Raw genomic sequence first — 27,491 nt, forward strand, 5'->3', positions numbered from 1 at the left:
GAAAAAAATAATAAAAATTTAGATTAATTTTTTTTTTCATTTCCGTTAGAAGAAAAGGATATATGTGAGTCATTTGTTTACAAGTAAGGATATATATGAGCCACTTTCATATCAATGTGTATATCAGCTCTTAATGACAAAATTGAGGGGTATATCAGACCTTTTTCCCTAGTAATATTCATATTTACACAACTAAAAAAATATATTTTGAAATATTGATCAACATTCATTTAATTTGATGCTTGATGAATAAATGTGACGAATATAATATACAAAAAAGTATTGGATCATTTAATTTCATCTTAAATGCTATTTTCGTATCATATTATTTTTCTTTTTATCCGACGTGATGATAGATATCAATATAATATAATTTGTGTTTTAGTGATAATATTAATTTGTTTTTAATCAAAGATTTTAAATTTAAATTTTATTTTAGATACAAATTATTAGTATTGAATGTATTGTTAGCATGTGTTAAGTTAAAAAAAAATAATTAAAAGCGTCACACTTTTAAATGAAACTTGTTAAATCTAATTTTAATTTTATAAAATCTAATTTTAATTTAATCAAAAATTTGATACGAGCATTAAGCTTTAAAAAAAAAAAAAGACATTGTGACGGATATAATTTATTTCTCATTTCCACTTTGTACTTTTGAATTTCTACTTTATCTGCCTCCCAAATCTATCAGAAAAAAATAAAAATAAATACATTATAACGCATTTATGATATTTATTTATTTTTAGTACTACTAAAGTATATAGTCTCTATGTGCTGAACTGCTGATGATATCACTATTATATCCACCATGGGTTGAGTGGGGAATATTGGAAATTAATTAAGTGGGGTACCTACATTTATTTATTTTTAATATATACTTTTTTTTTGTTGTCAATTTTTACTTTATGGCCTGCAAATTTTATTACTATTTTTTCCCCCAAATTCTTCCTACTTAATTTGTGATACTGACACGCGAATGAAATTATAATTTTTAAAATTAGTATTTGTATATGTGATTTTAAATCATTATTTTAAAAAGAAGAAGAAAAAGAGAATGCTGCCACTGTTAATTTTGTATTTTTATTTTAAAGGAAATTATCATTACTAAATTCTAATGATATTATTTTTTAATTGTTTTAGAAATATTACGATCGATACATTTAATTTCAGCAGGAATTATTGTGACATCTGAAAAGGAATTATATATTTTATAATTAGTACAAGTATAAATGAACAAACAAGGACGTATGCAGTCATATTAGCTAGTTGGGGTCAGCGAATATTAATTTAATAGATAAATCGAATCAGATAAAAATTATTAATTTCTTCGTATTGTAACCATAATGAATTTTAATTACTTTGTGATTTTATATTGATTCAATTTATAATTTAACATATTTATAAATTAATAATAACTCATATAGACACAGTGAATCAATCGAAAAACACCACAATTTTCTAGTTCCATACGTAACTACTATGATTTCACTTAAATATAAAATTCGAATTTGAATTTATAGTTTTAAAAATATAATATATTCAATATTAAAACAATATAAATATTAGATTCAGTGTCAGAGCAACATGTAAATATTGGGATTCCTTCGTCAACAAATAATTATGTGATTAGGATAAAAACAAACTTCTTTTCCATATAGACAAAGAAAAATTTAAAAGAATTATTAAAAAATTGCTTTTGATTCAAAATTGCGTATACAAACAAAAATGATTCAAAAATTGCTTTTGATGTCAAATGTTTGAAAATTTTTAGGTTTTATTCTAAATAAGATATCTGCTATTAGGAAAAAGAGGAATGTATTGTTGCCAATATATACCATTGGATCATTTAATTAATAAAAAGACATAAATATACAGTATATATATATATATATATCCTGTTTATTTATATATTAAAGATATATTTTATAAATTAAATTACCTAAAATATTTGACTGTAAATTTTCTGAAAAAAAAAGGTACTACTACTAAGTATTTTCAGATTTCATTCCTCAATGAGGTCATATTGGTCCCTACATTGTTAATATACCATAAAGCTAATTAAAAATTAGTGTTAACGAAATCAAATTCAATTCGTAAAAATAGTTAAAGTTTAGACGACTTATTGATCTGTTTATTTATAATAAAATTTACTTATTTTATTTGAAGTTCGATTGAAATATCTCCTATAATCATCATAAAGAAAATAATTATTTTATTAGATATTAAAAATTTATAAAGTTATAATAATAAAATTGGTTTTTTAAAAAACTGAGGCTGGTCGAATTATGACTTGCATTTTTTAACTCATTACAACACCAATAGCTTTTGGATGGATCAATAATAATATTGAGAAGGAAAACTAGATAATATATAGTATAATTTACCTAATTTTATAGTGTTAAGAAATAATTACATTATTTTTTTTCAAACTACAAAAGTTTCTTAAATTTTATTGATTTCAGTTGCATCTCTGTATTTCCGGATACATCACTGGACTTCTTGATATATTAGCAAACATCCGGATACATAGATAAGAGATGAATCCAAAACGAGAGAGATGTATCAGAGATGTAATAGGACTTCTAGATACATCACTAGACTTTTAGATTTATCAGTTGACATTCAAATACATAGAGAAATGATGTATCCGAAAGGAGGATAGAAATGTATCAGCGAGAGGTGAGTGATGTACTTTTTGAAATTTTTAAATGATAGACAATTTTAGAGATTATGAAAAAATAATATTTGTATTTGAATAATTTTTCTTAATACGTATGTTACTTCCAACGAAACCGTCATCCTATTCTGAACTTCTTAATACGTAACTTACATATATACCATATCTTCTCTAATCACCATTCTTAATACTTCTTCAGACTACTTTTATAAAAAAAAATACTCTTTAAAACAAACTTAAATATCTTATTCCATGTTTGTGGTAAAGGAATAAGGAATTAGGCTTTAATTTGGAAGTGTTTGTTGGAACTTTACAATAATTTAATTTGTGACATATTTTGACAGAGCTATATAAGTAGTGAATATAAATTTGTTTAATAATAATAATAAAAAAAAAACCTAATATGGGGTATAGGACCCACTCTTTAGTGTGTTATATCCTCCTCAACTTAACCCAACCCTAACTTTGTTGGTGTTCATAATTGATTTATAGTTTCACCACATACATTTTTGTTTATTTTTGCTTTGCCTCGTGGATTCCATTAGTCCATATATACTTTTCTTTTCTTCCATATCACAACTTGTCTTCACTAGATCTTCCCCTAATTGTAACCCTAGATTTCTATACATCTATCAAAAAATAATAACCTAAGCTACTCAAACTCCACATATAAGACAAGAGACAATTGTGTAGGTGGGAAACGCTTTTCACCTTAAATTTTAGCTAGCGTTTAGTCTCAAGTTTACAAATATTTTTGGTGAATTATATTGAGTATATTTTAGGTTTAGCAAACATAAAAAGCATATTAGCGCTCTGTACCTATAGATTTGCTATTTATATCAGACTGGCATAAAAATCGTTGGCATATGATTTGTATAAATCACAACAATTTGTATAAATTGAGCGAGTGTGTCAATGAAAATTTATGTTTATGTATATGTTGTTTGTGTTTGTATATATATGCATAAAATTTTTGAATTCGTATAAAATGGCGAAGTGTTTGCTATGAATTATAAGTAAATAAAATTGTGGTTAAAACATTTAATTTGAAATGATAGTTTGCTATTTTATACAATTTTTTTTTACTATTTCAAAAAAATGATTTATACCCATAATTTTTATAAATAATTATAAATACCACTAAATTTGTATTAATATTTTATAATGAATATGTTCTGTTGAAAAGTAACATTATAATATAACTGATAACAACATAAGAATAGAGACAAGACAATACATTAATCGCATACTCAAACTTGTCACTAATTCAGTTATAATTATAACTCATTAAACACAAATTATTCTTTTTTTCTCAATTTTATCACTCAATAACTCAATTTTTTTGGGAAGAAATATTGATAAATATTAATTGAAATTAATAAATAATGAGTTATTTTTTTTATAAAATAAAAGTTTGTAATTATTATTATTTTTTTAAAAAATTCTGAAATATGAAAACTTTCAAACACCACTTCCTAAACTTTTTTCAAATATATTTGGAATCAAATGGATCCTAAAAGTTATGAATTCAAAATATCATGAAGGTAAAAGGCAAACCAACACAAATAAAACTCAATATAAACCATATAGAAAAATCTTTTTGGCCAAAAAATTTGGTCAAAATGATTTTCTGTTATATTATTTTACCTTTTAGAATGATTTTACCTTTTTAATTTTAATACCTCTTAACTTAAAAAAAAAAAATCAGTTAATTTTAAAATTAAAAAATTTAAAAAAAAAACACTATAATTTTTTTTAAAATTTTCTAACTATTTATCACTTCCCAAACCATATATACACCAAACATAAACAAATAAGAAAAAATTTAGGAACTATTCCTCGTTACTTTTACTTCTTTTGATATGGTATAAATAACACTTTAGGAACTATTATTATGTTATTTATAGGAGAAAAAATTTAATTCATATGAATTTAATATTAGAACAAAGAAATTTGCCATAAAATTTTATTAGAATGATATTATATTTATGTGATTTTATATTTTTTTATATTTTTATTCTTTTAATTTTAATATCTTTTAATCAAAAGATGAAAAATATATTTTAGAATAAATAATATTATAATTTTTTTTAAAATTCTGATTAAATTTTCGAATCTCTACATATTTTTAAAGTTAATAATTTAAACATTTTTAATAAATTTTTAAATAAATATAGAATTTACGTCAAAACTTAGTGACGTCTATTGAACCCACAAGTTATACATTGGCTTAATACTCTATTGTTATTGGTAAGTTTTAATTTTACCTCTTGTATTTCACTATTATTAAGCACAATTAATTTTCAATTATGTATTGTGCGTATTCATCATCCTTTTTACATAAGGAAATATATTAAATTTGAACAGTTTTTTAAGAGTATATTACTATTAAATAAATATGAAGTAAGAGTACGAGATTAGCATTCTATTTATTGACAAATAATGGAATAAATTTTTTTTTTTTAATTAATGATAAGTTAAAGGGCAACTTTCACATATAGCTATAAAAAATTTATATTTGTATGTTATAGCAAAGTTTGCATAATTGCGTTTCATTGCAAACATATAACTGTATAATTCGCTATACATATACAATTGTATAATTCGCTGGCCTAAATTGTATAGTTCGCTGGCCTCGCTATACATATACAATTGTATGATTTGCTGGCCTAAATTGTATAATCCGTTGGCCTATTTCACTGCAATTGTATAATGCGCAATTATATAATTCGCTGGCCTATTTTGTTGCAATATGTGTATAAAATTTGTTTTGCATACAATTAAATCGAAGTAAAATGTTTGTATATTGTATAACTATAAGTGTATAGGAAGAATATATATGTTTTTCTCTCGCTTTATACAAAAACAGAAACAAAATTTATACACTTCTGTTGTATAATGCAGGAGAAAATTGTATTTCACTGCATTTGTATAATTCGCAATTGTATAATTCGTTAGCCTTTTTTTCACTGCAATATTTGTATAAAATTTGCATTTGTATACAATTGAATCGATGTAAAATGTTTGTATATTGTATAATTAAGTGTATAGCACGAAGATATATGTTTTTGCATGTGTATATACAATTTTCTCTCGCTTTATACAAAGCAGAAGCACAATGTATACACTTCTGTTTTATAAAGCAAGAGAGGCGAGCAGAGGGAGTGTGGCGAGCGAGAATGGGAAAGTGGCGAGTGAGAGTTTTGGGAGAGAGGCGACTGACAAACTTTGGCAAACGTTTGCTATGAAGCACAATTAAATCAAACATTAACTACTCCATTTATTTTAGGTTATTAATTTGCTATTATATATAAAATTATCTCTTATTAAATATGTTTAGTCAAATACTATGAAATCTAAATAAATTTAAGGAATCAAAAATACTGATATCCTAAACATATAACATGTCACAACATGATAAACCACATTAATATTATATTATACCCATGTTTACATTATCAATGTACAAAATAGTTTAAGTCTTAATTGCTTTCAACGAAATTATAATTTTACATTGTCACTAATATGATAAATTTATTAGCCTACATTAGTTGAATCCTAAAATTAGCCAGTTAGTTAGTCATTAATCATAATACTCACCTCAACTTTTTATATAGTAATCCGTTTTAAGTAAGCGTAATTAAAAATTAAGGTGCAATTAATCTTAAGGAGAAAGATGAAGCAAAACTAGTTCACATTTAACTGGTTTTGTTTAATTGTTAATTTGGTATATTTGCACCTAATTATTCAATGCGTAAGTAAGAAACAAACCCCTTTGGCAAAAATCTTGGGTGACAACTTGCTAATGTGATAAACAATTCTTACACGTGAACCTCTCTCCAAGCTCAATTAGTTAAATGTTACACCAACACAATATAGAAATCGTAGTACAGAAATGAGATTATTTCACTATTAATTAGAAGTTTTGAATAGAAACATTCGATTAAGTCACGTGATTTAAATTTAATCGAGATTTCAACGCAAACTCCTCGTGAATAAGAAATCTTAAAAATAAACAAATAAGATGCACCATAAAATGAAATTCATTAATACACGACCAACCATATGTACCTAGAAAATAATCTAATTGGTGGACCCAAAAATTTTCAACATCTAAAGCCATTCGTTTATAATACAAACACAAAGTCCGCATTCTGCCAAACACCATAACCTAAAAATAAAATTGTATCCAACAGCGATACATGCACTCACACAAATATATTTACAAAAAGAGAATCTAAATATTAATATTTTTTTTTTCGAATGTGGGACATTATATGAAATTTATTTTTCATTAACAATAATAATAGCCAAAATTAAAGAAAACCCCTTAATACAGCAAATCACATTGAAAATTAATATTAATAAGCTAATAATAATCAGAATATTTTTCGACTTGATTAGAAAATAATAATACTAAAGTTAACGCCAAGCTGACGCGACGGTGAGAGTCCGTCCCATCCAACCAAAGCAAATACCTCCACTTTGTTCGTTCACGGTGAAGCCCGGGTTGCCACGTGTACCCGAATTAAGCTTCGAACGCAAAGAATTCGCCACGATTTGACTAACGGGCTTCGGCCCGAACCCAGCCATGCTCATACGGGCCCTCCACTTCCCAAATACCTCGCATCTTTCAACGCGGTCCCTCCCTTCGCACGCTACCGAATTAGACATTTTGCGACTCAGTCCCTCTTCGATCCTGACTCGGTCCATGCTGTCTCGTGGAACTGTAGCATCCAGCGAGTCGAATATTGCACCGTAATGACCACACGCTTCGTTCACACGCGCTAGAAACGGCGCCGTGTTGCCGTTCATATCTTGCTCCACCACCGTTACCACCTTCGGTGATAACGCTTTTACCCGACGGAGAAGCTCGTCACGGAGATTCTCTGTTGTGACGCTTTCGTCGGGTAATCTGTATAATTTGAATGCGAAATTAACTGCTAATGCATCATCAGGGTCAAGGCCTAAGTTTTCTCGGCTCAAATCGGCTACTTTACAGGACATTACGTTGAAATATAAGCAGACCCCGAGCCGATTAGCGACGGAGTTAAGCTCCATGTTGATGGAATTGAGTCTCTCGTCAACTCCGCCGGCTTGTTCTGTGAAAGCAGTGATTTTTAAAACGGCTGGGTTGTTTGATCTCTTGGCAGCCAGTGCATGCAGTAAATGCAAGTACTGTCCGCCTTGGCCGATGTCGAAATCAATGACGTGAAGCTTGTTAAATGGGTGGTCAGCTACAGCTTCAAGGATGGCTAGATTGGCAGCCATGAAACCGAGCTTGAAACAGGGAGATACCTCGTATAGATTGTGAGTAGTATCTGTATGTTCTCTGCTTTGCAGCTCCAGGACCGGCGGTGGGTAATCGACGGGGTTCAAGCGCGACCGTAAAGCAGCAACCATGTATGCCGTTAGCCGCTGGTCGGAGGAGCCTCTGATATTGGCAACTTGTGATAGGCGCGTGAGGATTTCCAGTGCGACGTCGTTTTTTCCATCGTATATTGCTGTGGCTGCTTCTATTATAGACTGTTTGGGACATGATATTGCCGGAGATTCTGTTGAAGAAGCACACGAAGAAGTCGAAGAGGATGGAGATAGTGATGCCAGTTTCTGAATTTGGTTTTGGTTCTGAGAGGGGCTAATCAGATTCTGTATCGTCTCCGACCACTCGTTGTTGGTGATGACCGAAACTGTATCGCCTTCTTCTTCATCGTTGTCGTCTAAGAGCTGTTTCTCAAGCTCTTGAAGACAATTCATCATTTTTTTATCAGATTCCTGTACTCCGATGGTTGCTCTGTTTTGAACCGGATTTAGAGACGAAACCCCTGTAGAATAATTCTGAATACCCGGAGATAAAAACCCACCCATATTCGCAGGCTGCTGCAGAACAGGTAGAGCCTGGCGCGTGTTCATCATGGTGGATACATTTGAATTCGAAGATGAAATTGAAGCAGCAGCGGCAACAGAAAAATCTACAGGGGAAAGAGGAGACATTGGAGAAGACTGCTGATAACTTCTAGGCTTTACGTTACGGAGATAAAACCCAATTCCTTGCTGCTGCTGTTGTTGAAGTAGCATCATCTGCTGTTGTTTCTGCTGTTGAAGTTGTAGAAACTGCAATTGCTGCTGTTGTTGAAACTCCGCTAGAGATCGCTTCCCCATCAAATTAGGTCTCCCTTGATGAACCATCTGCGTAACCGGGTCAGGCAAAATACCCGATAGCGGCGAAGAATAAGGCCTTTGTGAGTTGTTGTTATTCATGGTAGATCTCCCACCGGCGCCGTAAATCTCGCCGGAGAAACCTGACGACATATTTCAACAAAGTTCCGGCCAAAACAGCTTTATGATCAGCAAAAGTTCGGATCTTTAACAAAATTCTGCATTACAGAGAAAAGGTAATTTCCTTATAGAGAGAAAAAGAGAGAGAAAAAAATTAGCTTGTTGTTAAGCAATTTGATTGATTCTTGTCATGATTATAAGTTGGGTAGTTTTGTGGTCTCTTGTATGCCATATTTAATTTGAAATTCCTTGTGTTTGGTGCTATTCTCTTAATCTCAACCGTTCAAAATCTCTCATTAATTTCATTCTATATCTGATCAACGGTCAGATTTACAAGTAGATGTACGGGTTCTTCACTGAACTTTCAAAGGTCCTTGGATATGGGGCCGGATAAGGACACAGCAACCACGCGCGATACTAGAGAGCGTGGAGCTACGCGATGAGAAAAAAGGCAAAGAAACTAAGAATCTGGAATGATGTTTAAGTAGTCAGTGTAACTGACAAAGTTGTTAATTAATCATGTCCAAGGTTTCAACACTAAATTTTAATAAGAGGGTCTATTAAAATCTTAACAAAAAGCAAAAAAAGAGGATGCTTGTGATTTCAATTATTTTATCGGTCCCATCTCGTTATAATCCGATTAAATTCAAATTCACATCGACAATAAAGTACTCTCTGAATTTTGGATTTTATAAAAATAATTTAAGATGAAAGGATACCATGGTGGTGTCCCATATCTAAAGTGGTAATTAAACAGGCTGTGTTTGAAATTATACAAGTTTACTGAGGTGAGTGGAAGTAATTAGAGTGGATAGTTTGAATAATAAAGTTTAATTAGTTAATTGAAAAAGAAGAGTTAGTGGTCAAATCAGTAAGCAGATAAAAGTATGAAATAGGTAGAAGGTACAAGTCAAGTAGCTATCATGTTTTAACATGCATGTCACTAGCTGCATACCACCTTTATCATTCTATTGAAGTGAGAGTTCATTTTGGTCATTGATTAGAGTTATCATATTAGTAAATTTTTTCTATTGTTAAGTACAATTAGGTAAAATGATCTGATAGACCTTTAAATTTATATCAATTTATATTTTGAATTTTCGTACTTATACTTTGGTTATCTGAATCTTTAAATTCAATAAAACATAATTTAATAAATTTCATTGACCACTGATCAAGCTTATGTGTTTTTAAAATGATTCAGTTGGTAAAAATGCGTGACATTACGTATTTTAAAGCAAGTGAACAATTTTTTAGGTTAAAAAATAATAAAATTATAAAAGATTTTTTTTAAAAAAAAAAACAATTAATTAAAAAGATATTTTTTCTTCTCCAAAGCTAATTGCTTTCATGGCAACTTTAACTTTCTTTTCTTCCATATTTTCAATCTTTTACAGCAATTTCTGGATGAATTTTTTAACTCAAGAAAATCTTCTTCTAATCCCTTTAATTTTTCTTCTTCTAATATCTTTCGCTTGCAATTTTTGGATATCTTCTTCGATAACTCAAGAAATCTCTTCCAAGTCTCCTTCTAATCCCTTAAACATTTCTTTTTCAATCAATTTTGATAACTCTAATTTCAGGCAAAATTTGAGTAAATTTCGACAAGTTTCATGACATATATTGGTGTGAAATTGTATTTATAGGCAATTTTGAGTGTAAAAATAGTAGTCGGCGTTGGATTACGGAAATGTTTTTGGCCAGATCTGGTCGTGCGTGGCCAAATTTAATGTGTGGAGGCTAGTTACGCCAAATTTCTGTTTCTGTTGAGATTTTCCAAACATTTTCCAAATAAACCTTGAAAAACTTCAACACTTCCAAACCCCACCAGCAGTCGGTGACTGAAAAATGGATGGCAACAACATTCTAGAAATGATCGGAGTGGAGATCATCAAAGTAATGCCACCAATATCCATCTGCATGTAGTTGTTACTGTGGAGGTAGAAGGAGGAAAGAAAAATAGTGATGGTGTGCATCTGAGATGAAGACGGATGAGGGAGAAAGTATATGTGATTTCGCCTGCAAAAATGGCAATGACCCGGTGGCGATGACTTTCTTTTGGTTGTGAAATAGTGAAAATAAGGAGAAACAGAAATGCCAATAATAAATTAAAATGTTATTTTTTTTATATTTTCTAAAATAATTTTGGTTAATAATTGTTGAAATAGTTATTAAATAATTATGACGTGGCATTAATATATCTGACGTGGATATGACATGTCAATTATATAAAGAAGAGTGGGCTACACACATTGTTGGATGGGCTCAAAAGTCTCATTTTAAATTGAGTTTAAGGGTCCAGATGACAAAGGAATAAATAAAAGGGTTCAGAATACAAACTGAAACAAGTATAAGAGTCCACCAAACCATTTCGCCATTACAATTATGATATTAATATTTTTTTAAATATACGCGTATATTTTATTATGAAGATTCCATTTAAATCTGTCATTTTTTGAGGCAATGCGTTTGGTTCAATGAACACCCCATCACCAAATGATTTATTTTCAAGTTCTCTCCTTCGTTCCGTGAGAACACAGGGTCAAAAACTTATATCGTACAATATTTACTATTTACTTGAAAAAATTAATGCTAGTATCATACTCTAATTCTTTTAAGTGATAAGATAAATGTCTAACGATATTATTAACATGTTGTACTTGTTTGGTACGGTTTATTATTTAAAGATTCATAAAAATACACTTTTATTTTTTTTAAAAAAATTATCTTAGATAGTTCTCAAACATTACAATTGTTTCTCATATTTTTAAAATTTTATAATCAATCAAACTACATATTGAGACGAAGAAAGAAATAAATAATAATCATATTGAAATTAGATATAGAGAGTTTGGATTATTTCTTCAAATGTTTGATTTACTATATTTGACATTATTATGCATTATATAATTTTATTTGGAGTATTGAGAGAAAATATTTTCATTAACCAGCTTACCCCTAATTGAAGAGGTAAAACTAGTTATCATAATATTTTATATTTTTATATTAGTTGTTTCATCTCCGTATAATATATATAATATGATTTTAAATTAAAAATATTATATAGTAAATTAAACTATCTTTGTATTATATGGTCTGAAACTAGACATATTATGTAAAAAAATAAAATTAGAAAATTACTTTAAAACATTCTTTTTAAAATTAACTAAAAACTATAAAATAATCAATATAAAAATGGAAAAAAATATTAATTAGGTCACTTCTAATACTTGGATGTCTCTTTTTCTGATCAACAACCAACAACCTCGTGTTTTTCATTTCATTGGAAAAAAAAAAAAAAAAAAACTAAAGTTGTGGTAACATACAACTTTAGAAATATTTATGTTAAATAATTTATACATCAATGACAAAATAACAAATTTGAAATCACATTATTTTTAAATATAAAACTATAATAATTTTTGAAATATAATACAAAAAAATACATATTGATTAATCGAAATGAAAAAAATACTTGCTTCTCAAATTGTCTCTAATAATAGATTACTGCGTACTAGCGTGTGCATGAATTTTTTGAATAATGAGGAAAACAATTTTTTTTTCTCACGGCTTAGTATGTTAAAGAAAAAATCAAATGATTTTATTCATTGATTTTTATTAATCATAAGTGGTTTCCACCTGTTAATGATGATAAGTAATTGAGGCGCATCGCTAATCTTTCCCTCTATTTTACTCTCCAAAAATAAAGTTTTATATTTTTTTAGACAATGAACTTTAACTCAATTTTCTATTTTATTTTTTAAAAAAAAAGATTTTTGTCTCTCTTCTCAATATTATATTATTATTTTTATTTTATTCTTATTTTCTTTTTTCATAATATAAATAGTTTATTTCCTTTTCAATAATTAATTAATATAATTCTCATGTGATATAAAAGTTTACTTTTTCAAATTTTTTTATTTAATATAAATTATTTTATTCTGAATTTTTAAATTCCATAAATTGCATAAAAATATTATATAATATGTAAACTAATGAACAAATTCAAATAAAAGTCAAATACAATTACATAAATATTACATAAACATTCAATTTTTGAAACTATAACATTGCTCACATATATGCTCTATTAATGCATTACGGTGTTCAAAATGAGCATTTTTCTCCTTAATTTTATTATGTCCAGCGAAAAATTTGTTCAAGTCCGAGATTTTCATCTATCACCATTTTTGTCGTTGGAGATGGAGTCTCTACAACATCTTGTTGGTTCATTAAGATAATGTTCATTCTTAATTATCACGCTGTGTAGTATATATAATACATGTAGTCATTATATGATATAGCACTTCCTTTCTCAAAAAACGTGACGGTCTTGCAATATTTGCAAAACTCTGAATGCATGTTCCACATCTTTTCGACATGATTTTTGTTTCGTCACGAATTAATTATTATGTTATGTATTGTATTTTATCTTTTGTTTAAATTATTATGTTACGTATTGTATTGTTATAATCTTTTCATCTTACCATTTTAATTTTGTGTTATCTTTATAATGAAAATTAATTAAATAATATATTTTTTACAATATTATATTACATTAAAAAGAATTATGAATATTAGACATTTAATTAATGAAACTATATGTGAAATAATATGTTAATTGAAAAGTAATGAAAATAATAATAAAATATTGAAAAAGTGAAATAGAGAGGGTAAATAGTAATTTTCCAAATTTGGAAAACTACTATTCAATTTTATAAATTTGAAGGATAGAGAGCAAATTTGGAGGTGGGTGGAGTCTCATTCTCTATTTTACTCTCCATTTTGAAGAGTAAAATAGAGGTGGATTGGAGATGGTCTGAAGCTTTTTTGTTCTAGTTAATTACTTCATATTTTGTATGGTTCTTAAGAAATTATAAAAAAAATAATAATTTTATCAATTCACCCTTTAAATTTTTTTTTTGAGAATTTTAAAAATTAATATAAACATTTTAAAAAATATTTAATCAATGGAAATTTTTTTAATTATCATTTTCTTAATTAGTAGTGTCGACAATTAATATAAAATAACTATTTTTAGTATAATAAGCAACTACATGAGACAGAGAAGAACTCCGTGCGTCCTCTATTAATTGTCATGTTTTTTTAGAGTCAAACAATAAAAATTTTGACTAACATTTTAAGATATATTTTTCATCATATTGATATTTTAAAAATTGCAATATATAGTGCTTTTCATTTAGTTTTCTAATAACTAATTTTTTTTTATTTAAAATATCAAATTAATGTACTCCAATTTAACTTTGAAAATTAGTTAAATAGATTATCGAAAAACACAAAAAAATAAACAAAAGTGAACGGAGGGAGCAATTATCAATCAGACTTCTATATGAAACTAGTTCACAAGTAATAGAGGTTTATCTTTTATATTCCACGAACAAATACTCTTTCATTAGTTGAAATTAGAGTAGTTTAAAACTGAATCGAAATCAATAATTGGGTCATAAAAAGTTAAGTTATTGCTTTACTGATAATGAGTTACTGGTTTAGAAGTTTTAGTAATAATTTGATTTTTTTTAATTATCGGGTTAATTATTTTTAATGGTTTGAGGTTTTTTCATAAATATAAATTAATCGATAATTCAATAGCAAATTAAATAATTATATTTATATCATTTTGTATACAAAGTTCTTGAGTTAGTTTAGTTTCATACTTCTATTTCTAACTATCTCGAAATGTATGTTATTCTTTAATGTGACAATGTCTGGCTTTGAGCAAGATACAATTGGTGAACTCAATTGCATTGTTTATTTGGCTTGTCATGTTGTTGCTAAGTGATTTTTAATAGTTTAAGATTTGTCTGAAGTTATAACGGTTCAATAAATAATTGAACTGATAACGATTAATAACAAATAAATCAATAAGTTAATATGAAATTGCTATATAGTCAGAAAGTTAAGCTAGAATATGATTAGAAAATTTTAAAAATTATAATATTTTTTTAATTTTAAAATAAATTAATTTTTTTTATTTTTTAGTAAAAGAAATTAAAGATAAAAAGATAAAAATATTTTTTTAAAAATAAAATTACATAGAGAAAATCTCATTCTAATCAAATTCTGGGTAAATTTTTTTTTTCCTATTAATATTTCTTCATGGATTAATTTATTTTTCTAATTTGAAGGAATTTTTTTTTTTTTACAAGAAAAGACAAAAATTACCATGAAAGAATTCAAAACTCTCTTCCCTACGACCCTACCCCATTTTTTTTTAAAAAAAAAGGGAAAAAACAGAGGGAAGCGCGTGGGAATGTGGAGGATACAGCGCGTGAGACTTGAGTTTGATCACCTGAACACAACAGTTTATGGAGACGCCTTTTGTCAAACGCCAAAGGACAATTACACTTTAATCCTCCATTTATACTTTCAATTATTTATTTTTCTCAAATAATACCATTTCAATAATATGAAGATATATTTTTTAATATAATTTTTTAAAATGTTTTTTATTATATGACTAATAATATTATTTTTTTTAAAAAAATGAATATTGACTTTAGTGCTCCGATTTTTAACTCAATGAATTTAATACTTTAAAAAGTTCTTTAACACAGTAAAAATATTTACTTAAGTCTTTTAAATCATGAATTTGTGTATTCTTTTGTTTGATGTTTTATTGTTTTTTTTTTCTAAAAAGAAAAAAGAGTGTATATTAAGAATGGAATTGTGAATTTAAAATATGTTATTTACTGAAATTTCGTATTGAAAATGCAGAATTCAATTAATTTGTAAAGCTAAGGGTCATTTGGTATATGGTTTTGAGCTAAGTTAATCATTTATTACTAATGTTATTGGTTTGTTATTGTATCACAAAATTGTTGTAGAGCGATAAGTATTTTTTCATCTGTAATTAAGGTTTTGAGTTTAAGGCCTATGGATACGAAATCCCTTTTATTTGAAAGCATATTATCCTCTAATGATGGATTTACTTTGTGAATATTGATTTAATCGAACTTCAATATAAATATTGATTACCGAATTAAAAAATAAAATCAATGTTAAGTCACATCAACAGCCTATCACCGGTTGACTCTTTCAATAGCACCGGCACGCGTCCTCACTTTCTTTACGTATTGAACTTTGTGAAGAAAACATAGTAGAAGTTACACGCCGCCCAAAAAATCGTAGGTTTCATATTCGAACATAACGAATAAAATCAATTTTTAGGTGAAAAGTAATTATTTCATTATAATTTATACGATTTATTTTGATTTGATAGAGAGTTAAAATAATAATAAAAAACTTTCAAATATTATTATTTTTAATTAAAATATGTTAGTATTTAATTTTGTACAAATATATTAGGTAGAAAATTGAAATTAAAAATTATTAAAAATAGAAAGAATAACTTTAAAAGTCCTAATCTATGTAGTTTTTTTTTTCCGAGAGTCAAATATAAATATACGCAAGAAATCTTTATTTTTTAATTAAAATTTATGTATTTATAAACTACGTGAAAAGTAAAATAAATTATAATAACTGATAATTTGAAAATTTTAAAATATATATGAAATTTCTTTTACATTATAAATTTGTTTAAATTTTGATATGCAAAAAAAGGTCATATAAATTGAAAAAAGTACAATAAGTTATCATAACTGCTAATTTAAAAAATTTAAAATATGTATGAAATTTCTTTTACATTATAAATTTGTTTAAATTTTGATATACAGAAAAATGTCATATAAATTGAGACGAATAAAATATTTTTTAAAGTGAGAAAAAAAAGCTAGATTAATTTGCAATGAAGAAATTTATACTTTATTCTTGAAGTGAAATTGCAATAAGTCAACATTTTAAATGGACATCTAATATTTGGTGCGGTACAAGATATATAAAAATAAATTCATAGCAACTTTGAATATATTAGTTTGTTTTAGTTACTTGAGCTCATAGTCAATTTTTATTAGTTGTCAAATGACAAAGTCGGTATTCTTGCAACATACTTTTCTTTTATTCATCAAAATTCATATTCATAGAGGGTAAAATATGAAGAAAGTCAAGCCTAATTGTTGTGTAATTCAAACTAATTATAAGAAATAACTTAGTCATATTTTATTTTTATGTATATATTAAAAGAGAAAAAAAAAAAGGAGGGAGGGGGGGGGGAGACTTCGGAGGGATCGCTTTTTATTTTTTTTATTTGGTGTTTAGTATATTAAAATTTGATTAAATTAGTCTATTTCATGAATAAATCCATTTTTAATTCATTCAATTCAACATTGATATATTTACACTTTGATGAAAACTAATTCAAAAATTCATTTTTAGGGTTACCATGTATTTATATTCAAAGTTAGTTTTTTTTTTTTTTTTACAAGAAGTGTGTAATTATAAAAGTAAAAAATATCAAACGTTTTTTAATAAAGTTTGATAAAACTTGTCAAAGTTAACTTCAAATATTTCATGTATGCCTCAACTTTAAACAATAGTTTATGCCTATAAAAAAGGATATTAAATTCTCTTAAAAGACATTTCGGAAAATAATGAGATTTTACAACTTGTGTTAACTCATATTAAGATTCTTGAAGGCTAATCAATTTTAAACCCTAGTTTATCCCTATACAAAAGGGTACTAAATTCTCTTAAAAGATCTCGCAAATTCCATAATGGGACTTTACAAATTGTCTTCAACTCAAATTAGGATTCTTGGAGGCTTATCAACTTTAAACCCTAGTTTATGCCTGGGTATTAAATTCTCTTAAGAACACTTTGAAAATTTCATAAACAGATCAAGATCACGAATACTCCGCAAATTGATGGATTAGAGGTCAAATCTAAATCATCCTAGTTCGTGTAATACCCCACTTATGACCTCGAATAATGGGTAAATCTTAAGAGAGTAGAATCAATAGATTAACAGAATTATACTCACAATTTTGATTAATAAAATCATGTTTCTTCAGATTTTATTTGTGTAATTTATTTATTTTTTTTAAAATTTTTTTTGCAAACACTATATATTTGCAATTTTACTCAAATATTTATTTATTTATTAAGTTTCTAATTTTTATAGTAATTTATGAAGTTAACACTAAACTGAATACTCACATTTTCAACACCTTTATTTATAAATAATATTTATAGGCACATCGAGTTAAACCGAAATTATATTAAATTGAAACGTAGAAACTATATATTGATAACCAATTTTTATAACGTTATGGTATAATTACTTAAGTATCATATCATCATTGTTTGTAATTTAAGTTGAAGTATCAAGCAATTGCTTTTGCTTAATTAACAACTAATAACAACATCAAGAAAATTAAATTATTTTCTTTTTATTGTACACGCAATCTCATAATAGTGTTGTAGTGTACTTGGACCACATTTACTCATCAATATACTTTATATTACATTTTATAATACTTTTTTCATGAATAAGATAATAGAAAAGGACAACAAATAAACGTATTTCCAAGTTTTTTTTTCCACTTAGAGAGCACAAATCAAACAAGAAAAATTAACTTTTTTTTTTCTTTTTAATTAGCTTTTATAGAGATTTTCGATTCCCTACCACTTTATGATGAAGAAGATTTGTGTTGTCAATTTCGAAAAAAAATGGCTATATTCTAATTCTTTTTTTTTTTTTTGTAATTTAAACAATAGTTTAATGGTTCATATTTTCAACTAAATTTTAAGAAATATATAATTAAGATAAGTTGGCATAAGTATAATTATTGAACATGTATTTATTTCTGTAAAAATTCAATATAGTCCTTGGTGGCGATTCTAGATAATTCTATTTTCTAGAATTTTCCAATGTTTTCCTAGAAAATATCTAATCTTCTTTCTAGAACTCTCCAACGTCTTCTAGAAAGATCTAGGGGCTTCTAGAATTTTTCTATAAACCATTTCAAAACTCTTGACTCTTCCGTCCCTATCCGGATGCAAAATCTTACTAAGAATTGGCAGGACGTGACACTCTCCCTCACTTACTGATGCGACGACCGCGTTGCATCGTCACTGCATCGGCGACCGAGTTTGAGTTTTTTTTCTCGTATGCGCGAACAATAGTACATTGACTGTATCAATTCCCTCGCGCAACTCCTTCAATTGCTTCTTATCTCTTTTAACTCGGCCTCACGACCTACCTCCTTCCTAGGAGGCAAGCGCCTCGGCGGTTTCTTTCACATCACGACATTGTTCCCTCTTAGAGCCTTCTTTGTGCATTGTGGCAAGAACTTATTAGAACCATTGTCTTCTTTCAAACTTGTAATGGTGGCCACAAATGTCAACTTCTCATTCTTAGGACTTTTCTAGAGTTGTATGACCGTTAGTCGGACCTGCCCTTCTGTCTTCGATGCCTTAACCATGGGAACCATTTGCTCCATGACCAGAAGTCGTTGTAGGTAAAGATGATCATTATGTGGCACTGCTGTAAGAACTCTTGTTTAAGAATAATGAAGTTTAAATTTTATCTAACAACTCGATAATGGTGAGGATTATTATCTCTCTCTTTCAATATCCTCAATTTCTTTTTCATTTTTTTTCGGGTACGTACCACATATTATCCACACAATGTCACATATGGTCCCCAATTTATTATTTTTTCTAAAAATATTATTTCTTACTTCCAAGTTCCTTGTTACACCACATGCTTTTATTTAACAAATATACCCAAAAAAAATCAAACTTTCAACATAATTAAATTTTAAAAAATTATATAAGAGTAAGAAACTAGAGTTTATTGCATAAGAAGACATATTTTGAGTATTCTTTTAATCTATACTTTTTTTCTAATAATGTTCCTATAGATGCTTTGCAAATTTCCATCCAAATTTTTATTATTTAATTTGTAGTCATGGGGCATATGTTCCACTTGTTCCCTGCCTAACCTTAGGGCATAAGGTCCCAAAATCAATTTCATACTAATTTGCTTATTCACGTAACATTTTATTATTTAAACACCGTAATAAACGTATTTGTATTTTAGTGAAATGTTATTTAAAGATCAAGTCAGTTTTTCCTTAATACTAATGATGTAGCTGAACTATGACTATACCTCAATCCCTTAATATATTATTCAGAAGAAATTAGAAGTCTTTTCTTTCTCCCTATGTTATTCTTTTTATTGTATTTTATAGTTTGATAAACTAAAAAAATTGAATTTTTTTTCAATATTTATATTCCATTGAAATGTTATTTAAAGATCAAGTCAATCTTTTCTTAATAGAACTATGACTATACCTCAATCCCTTAATATATTATTCATGAGAAATTAAAAGTATTTTTTTTCTCTCTATGTTATTCTTTTTATTGTATTATATAGTTTGATAAAAAAAATGAATTTTTCAGTATTATTGAATTTTAAATAGATTAATAATTAAAATCCCCAGATAATTGCTTAGGGAATAGGACAGTCCACGTGTAATTAAAAAGGTTCTTTAAATTAAACTATCTACGTGGAGATTCTATTATTTAATTAAGGGAAAATTGTATATAATAGCAAACTAATAACCTAAATTAAAAAGAATTGCTAGGTTTGATTTAATTGTGCTCCATAGCAAACGTTGGCAAAAATTTGCCAGGCGTCTCTCTCCCAGAAGTCTCGCTCGCCACTCTCCCATTCTCGCCTCTCTCGCTTTATACACAGAAGTGTATAATTTCTGTTTCTGTTTTGTATAAAGCGAGAGAAAATTGTATATACACATGCAAAAATGTATATCTTCGTGTTATACACTTAATTATATAATTTACAAACATTTTACTTCAAATATTGCAGAAAAAAAGGCCAAAGAATTATACAATTGTGAATTATACAATTGCAGTGAAATACAATTTTTTCTAGCTTTATACAACAGAAGTGTATATATTGTGTTTCTGTTTTTGTATAAAGCGAGAAAAACATATATCTTCTTGCTATACACTTATAATTATGCAATATACATACATTTTAATTCGATTCAACTGTATGCAAAACTAATTATACAATTGCAGCGAAATAGGCCAGCGAATTATACAATTTAGGCCAGCGAATTATACACTTGTATATGTATAGCGAATTATACAGTTTTTATGTTTGCTATGGAGCGCAATTATGCAAAGTTTGCTATAACATACAAATATGAATTTTTTGTTTGCTATATGTGAAAGTTGCCCTTTAATTAAAAAGAAAGGAAAAAATTCCAACGAGAGTGACGAATGGTTGAGACTTCACGCGCTAAGAAAAGCGCGTGTAAAGGTAGAATAAGATCGAAATACTTTTTTTTTAAATAATTGTCATCTACACCTAATTTCACGTCTTTTAAGAAATTAATAAATATCATTTTTTAGAAATTCTTATAAGAAATAGTTGAATAATATATTATCTTCGTCCTTAATTAGTTGTCCATTTTGATAAATAAAAAAAGAATAATTTTTTATCTATTATACTCATAATTAAATGACTAATTACTTTGAAAAATGTAAACTTTTCATCCACTTTATAATTAATAGAGATAAAATGATAAACTCACTATATTATTAATTATTTTTTTAATAGATATATCAATTCAAAACTGAACAAGTGAAAAAGATCAAAGGGAATATTATTTTAAATAAAAAATTCTTTTAGCCGGATGATAGAATAACATATTTCACATAATATTATTTTATTTTTTAAATATTTTAATTTGGAACTTTTTAATTAACAAATGAATTTTTTAAATAAAAAAATATTATAATAATTAAAAATTAACCATTTAACATTACACTTATTTTGAGAAGAATGAAGACACGAAAAAGAGGCGCAACACATTGTGAAATTTGTCTCGTAGAATATGGTGAGGGAGTGGACAGGTTGAAGCCCCACCTAATTTTATTAATCCAACGGTTAGTATGACTCCATATTTAATCTAACGGTGTAGATATTAGTAGTTGCATTAAAGTTAGCTAAGACAAAAGTGTCCTTAAAAGAAAATAAAAAAGAATTCGAAGACATTAAAAAAAGAGTATTAAATAGCACTTGCAATTTATCATCTGTTCAATTCATTAAAAATAATACGTTCTCTTTTAGTTGAAAAAACTTATCTTTAAATTTTTATTATTACGTGATTTAATAGAGTAAAATATAATTAATTAATTAAAATAAAGTAAAATAAATTATAAATTTAAACATATGACATGCATATATTGAATTGATGTAAACATCTGGTGCGGATAAGTTTTATCCTTCCTTGTTTACTTTGGAATTGGTACATCTAATAAGAAAATAATTAATGACGTAATGAGTTTATCATTGTACTCATAATTATGAAGTGGATGAAAAATTATACATTTTTTAAAAATAATTAGTTATTAAATTAAGGATATAATAGGTAAAAAAAATATTCCATCTTGATTTATCAAAATAAACAAGTAATTCGAAACAATTATAAAAAAAAAATAGGCCAATAATTAAGGACGGAGGTAATTATAATAATTAAATTGTACTTCAATCTAATCTTATTAATCAAATAGACATGAGCATGTTATTTAGGAAGTCCTTTTCTTAAAAAATAAATAAAATTGAAATGGACGGGAGCAAATATAATCTTAATATTGTATCATTTTATTTCTGTTTATTCCTTTCCTTAATTTGTTGTTACTTTGAGAAATTTTTTTAATTTTACAATCTCATATTTATTTAATGTTCGGTAGAAAGTTAAAACAATATAAAAAAATAAAATATTTCTTAACCGAATAAATACCATAATAATCCATATTACTAGATCAGAAAACGGCGTTGGATATAACTAATTTTAGTATTGTTTTTTCCCCCACACATTATTCTATACTAAAATAATAATAAAAATAAATGAAACACGTTTTTTTTTTCTCAAAACGTGGATAATCAAAAAGTATAGCAATATTAAAAATTTTGGGAGTCAAAAGTAATAAAAATTAGAGTGTGAAGAGGGTATTTTGACATTAGTATCACGTTGAATGAATTACGTAAAATCGTGGCGTATGCTTTAGGCGGCTCTAATATTTCCCAAATCTTTCGTCTATAAAATAATTCTTTTCATATTAGTTGTTGTGTTGATTTTTTAATGTTATTTTCATAATCAATATTTTGGTGAATATATTTATATTTGTTCATAAAATTCTCATGATAGAAAGTAAAGAATGAATTAGTAAGATTAGTTTTTATTTATAATTTTTAATATTTATAAAAAATATTCAACTAATATAAAACGGAGGAAATTATAGACAATGAAATTTTGTGGGACTCTATAAGATGCGTTCTATTCGAGTTGAGACTCTACAATATGTACTCAATTCAAGTTAGAATTTTTGGAGGCTACTCAATCTTAAATCCTAGTTTATGTCTATAAAGGGTACTAAATTCTTTGTATCTCGAAAGTTTCATAAGGAGATCAAGATCTCGAATACTTTACAAATTAATAGAATATTTATATACAGGGGTCAAATCTAAATTATCCTAATTCAAAAAAAATACGCTATTATACGCCATTAACGATTCTCGAATAATAAATAAATTCTAAAGAGTAAAATTAAAAAATCAATAAAATTATATCTATAATTTATTTTTTTTAATAAAATCATATTCATCATATCTGTTTTCTATTTGTTTAAAATTTATAACAAACAGAAATATTTTATCTTCCATGCATTGCTAGAACGTAAAGTTCTGACAGAGAGTTTTTCTTTCTTGAAGAAAAACATAATTATATTGAATCTAATACTTAAAAGAGTTAGAAGTATTTGAATTTCACACGTTTTTCATTGGTCCATGATGTTATATATTTTAATACATAACGAAATTATTTTTTAATAGTTTTTCTTATATTTTATAAAGTAAAAGAAAAACTTACATTTTACAAAGAGGAATATTTTTTAAATTTTGCTCTACTTATGATATTTTTGTAATATTTATCGTACAATTATATTAATTTGATATATTATAAAAATAAAAAAATTATTACACTTATGTATTTTTAGTTTTTTATTTTTATTTTGAAAGTTCATCGAGCTTATTGGGATGATAAAATTATACATGATAAAAATATCATTTATTATAATTGTCGTCCCAAATACAATATTACATATTCAATTCATATCCGATAATCATATATTTCTTCCACCAATTTATAAAAGAATGGGGTATAAGTAGTATTATTATGATCAGAACATACCTACTTCATTTTACCTACTTCATTTTTGTCACAGATACAAGTAAATTTTGGAGAGTGAATTATTTATAATGATGAATTGTTGACCGACTTTTTGAGGGTTTTAAATGATTACATAGATCAAATCATGTTCAAAAATACTTGAGATCTATGTTAGAAATGAGCCTAAGACTAGCCAACAACGTACTCCATTATCGGTCGATGTTCATCCTCAATTTGAAAATCATAACAACGTTGATAGATTTTCGTTAACTCAATCTACTGATTTTTCTAACATGAGTCATTATCAAAATATTCTTACCAATTGATATGATTTTGATTTGAACGAAAGTGACATGTAATGCTCAATAATTATATTTCGATTGTTATTTGTTTATTATGTCTATTATTTATTAATTTATATGATTTCTTCTTCTTCTTCTTCTTCTTCTTCTTCTTCTTCTTCTTCTTATTATTATTATTATTATTATTATATATTTTATAGCGTTTTACTTCAGCAAGAGAAGATTATTGCTCCAAGTTATGGACTAGAAAATTATTTTGATCAGTACTCACAGTTTGGAATGACGAAAAATATTGGGATATTTTCAAATTTTCATGTCTTGCCTAATTTTTTGTGCAAATGATTATCAGTATGTCAAACACTTGATTTTTTATTTAAGTTAATTGAATGCGACAAATATTTATAATTTTTTATATATATAAGAAAAATATCTCAATTGTATGACAAACGCGACAATAACTTCATAAAGAGAGCAAACGTGAAAATATACCTTTTTTGGAAAGTGTAAGTTTTCTTCTATTTTATAAAGTGTAAAAAAAAGTTTGATTTTATAAAGTGTAAGAAATATTTCATATATTAAAATATAAATGTTATGAGACTAATGAAAAATGTTTGAAATATCGGATAAAATGAATTTTTTTTTCCACTAAACCTATTTTAGTTACTTTTTAAAATATTAGCTTATTTTGATTACTTTTATTTTTTTGTGGCTTATTTAAGTTTTGAATTTGATTTTCTAGTTACAAATAATCAATTCGAGTATAATGATCAAACTAATTAATGCTAGGAGTAAATTCAGATATGTAAATTTTTTTATTATTATCATATTATTTGGTTATAATTTCTTATTCTGTTACAATATGTTATTTTTGTAATTAGCTATTATTTGATAAACTTTTGTTACTTTATTCGTTGAATTGCTTAAGATTATTTTGTTGAACTAATAATACATTGAAAATAATTTTACTATTTCTACTATAGATTCAAAGTACACATAGTATATATATATAATATAATTTTTCGCCAAATATTTTTTAGCTCACTCCTAGTCTTATTAGCTCCGCCCCTAGTTGTTGTTATAAAGAAAAAAATTAGGTAAGTAGACAATGTGTTATTAGTACAAATGATAAGAGGTTGTTGAGATCTTGTTCGAATATAATTTGAATTTTGTTAAGTTTTTTTTATACATATATAAATTTTATTTGTAAAAAATATTAAAAAGTTTATCAATTTTTATATAATTTTATCAATTCTTTAATATATTTCATTTGTTAACATGATATAAACAATCTATTCATGTTGTGTATGAGTTTTTTTCAAAAAATCAAATCAAATGATGAGTCATTGAGTGTATAGACAAAGTTTTATAGATTTTTTAAAAAATTCAAAAATAAATTTTAAAATTCTACTTTTCGAAGAAATCAAATTTAAAGTTATTTGACTATTTTTCTTAAAAATTATAATTTATACAAATTTTATATAGAATTTCTGATTTCAAATTAAAAATTATTATTTAATTTATATTTTCCCACCGATTATTACTCCCTCCACCCTATATTAATAGATAATTATACTAAAATAATTATCTTATATTAGTTGCCTACCTTACAAAATGAAGAAACCATTAATTTAACTTTTTTCTATGTTATTCTTACATTCTTTTCATGTGTTTACATTTGTTTGAAAAATTTTCAATACACCATTTAAGAGATAAGTTAATTAAATTATCTTCTCATTTTTTTTAGATATGTGTGAAAAATAAAAATAATCCAGCAATACTAAGATGGCGTTTGATCATACGATACCATATCACGATATGGTATTTGGACATGTGATTTCGCGTTGATTTCATCTCATGATTTCATATCATGAGATGTGATTTCATATTCTCCAAAAAGCATGAAATGAAATTACATGATTTTAGATACTTTAATACAAAAATTGATCTACAAATTTATATTTTGTTAAAACAACCCTACATTTGTATCTACTAATCATTTATTGATTCATATGTAAATAAAATTCATAATCACATCATTACTTTTTAAAATTTATTATTCTTACTGACATAAAATTTATTATTCTCACCAACATATAGTCACTATAACTCACATCAACCGATTGTTAAAATGACAAAATATTAATTGCTTATAAACATGAAAATATAATTGCGGATGATATTGACCAACAAAATGCTCAATGTAACAATGTTGATTTGTCTTCTCAGTCACATGATATAGAAATGGAAGTTCAATTTGAGAAAATTGTTCGTACTATGTGGGAGGATTAAATTAAAAATTAGTAGACTACAATTTATGTTCAAATTTCTTTTATTAAATTAAAACTCTATGTCGCAATTGCTTAAGTGAAGAACAAATAACTTTGTAATAGTTTGTTATGCGATTTTATAATTTTTTATTTCATAAGATTGAATAAGAAATTAGGGCTATTTTATTAATTGTGTAATTTTTATATTTATGAAAAAATATATAATACAAAAATTTATATCGCATGTTCAAACAAAAATTTAATTTTATCGTATGATTTCATATTATAATATTATATTGCATGACAAAACGAATCCTAATTAAAAAAAAAGTTGATATTCAACAAATGTGATGAAAAAAAAAAGACAAGCTTGAAAAATGAACCAATCATAACAGTGTAAATAGAAGTCAAGTAAAACATGATTGGGATCAAGTGGTACATCAGATTTTTACTATTCAATATATAACGCGTACTTAATTAATCGAGACTCTAACACAGACTTTATAGTAAAAGAAATTAAAAAATTGAAGTGGAAAATTTCAACGCATCATTAATTCATTGGCATATAATATTGCATCTTTATTACTATTTTCCCTTTTTAATATTAGTCGGCAATTAGCTGTCATACCGATCTAGCTACTTATTTAATTTTTCCTTTAATAAGATTATTATTAATTATTGTCTATAGTTTATTTTTATTTATCTATTTTCTCTTCATATTTTATAGAACTTTTTTTAGTCGTTAAATTTAAAATCATAGAATTTGCTATAATGTTGGAGAAGCTTCCTCTTTTGTTTTTAAATCTTAACAGCAAAAATTACTCTAATAAAGCAGTTTAAC

At 26.4% G+C, this 27,491-nt stretch overlaps 1 protein-coding gene across 1 annotated transcript; it reads right to left on the reverse strand.

Annotated features, from left to right (window-relative positions):
- Positions 1 to 6,890: 6,890 nt before the first annotated feature.
- LOC107015046 (scarecrow-like protein 8) lies at positions 6,891 to 9,173 on the reverse strand. Its single transcript, XM_015215207.2, has one exon. The coding sequence runs from the start codon at positions 8,990 to 8,992 to the stop codon at positions 7,103 to 7,105; it is 1,890 nt and encodes a 629-aa protein (XP_015070693.1). The 5' UTR covers positions 8,993 to 9,173; the 3' UTR covers positions 6,891 to 7,102.
- Between the last annotated feature and the right edge of the window lie 18,318 nt (positions 9,174 to 27,491).

This window comes from Solanum pennellii, chromosome 3 (genome assembly GCF_001406875.1).
Source record: "Solanum pennellii chromosome 3, SPENNV200".
Lineage (NCBI taxonomy): Eukaryota > Viridiplantae > Streptophyta > Magnoliopsida > Solanales > Solanaceae > Solanum > Solanum pennellii.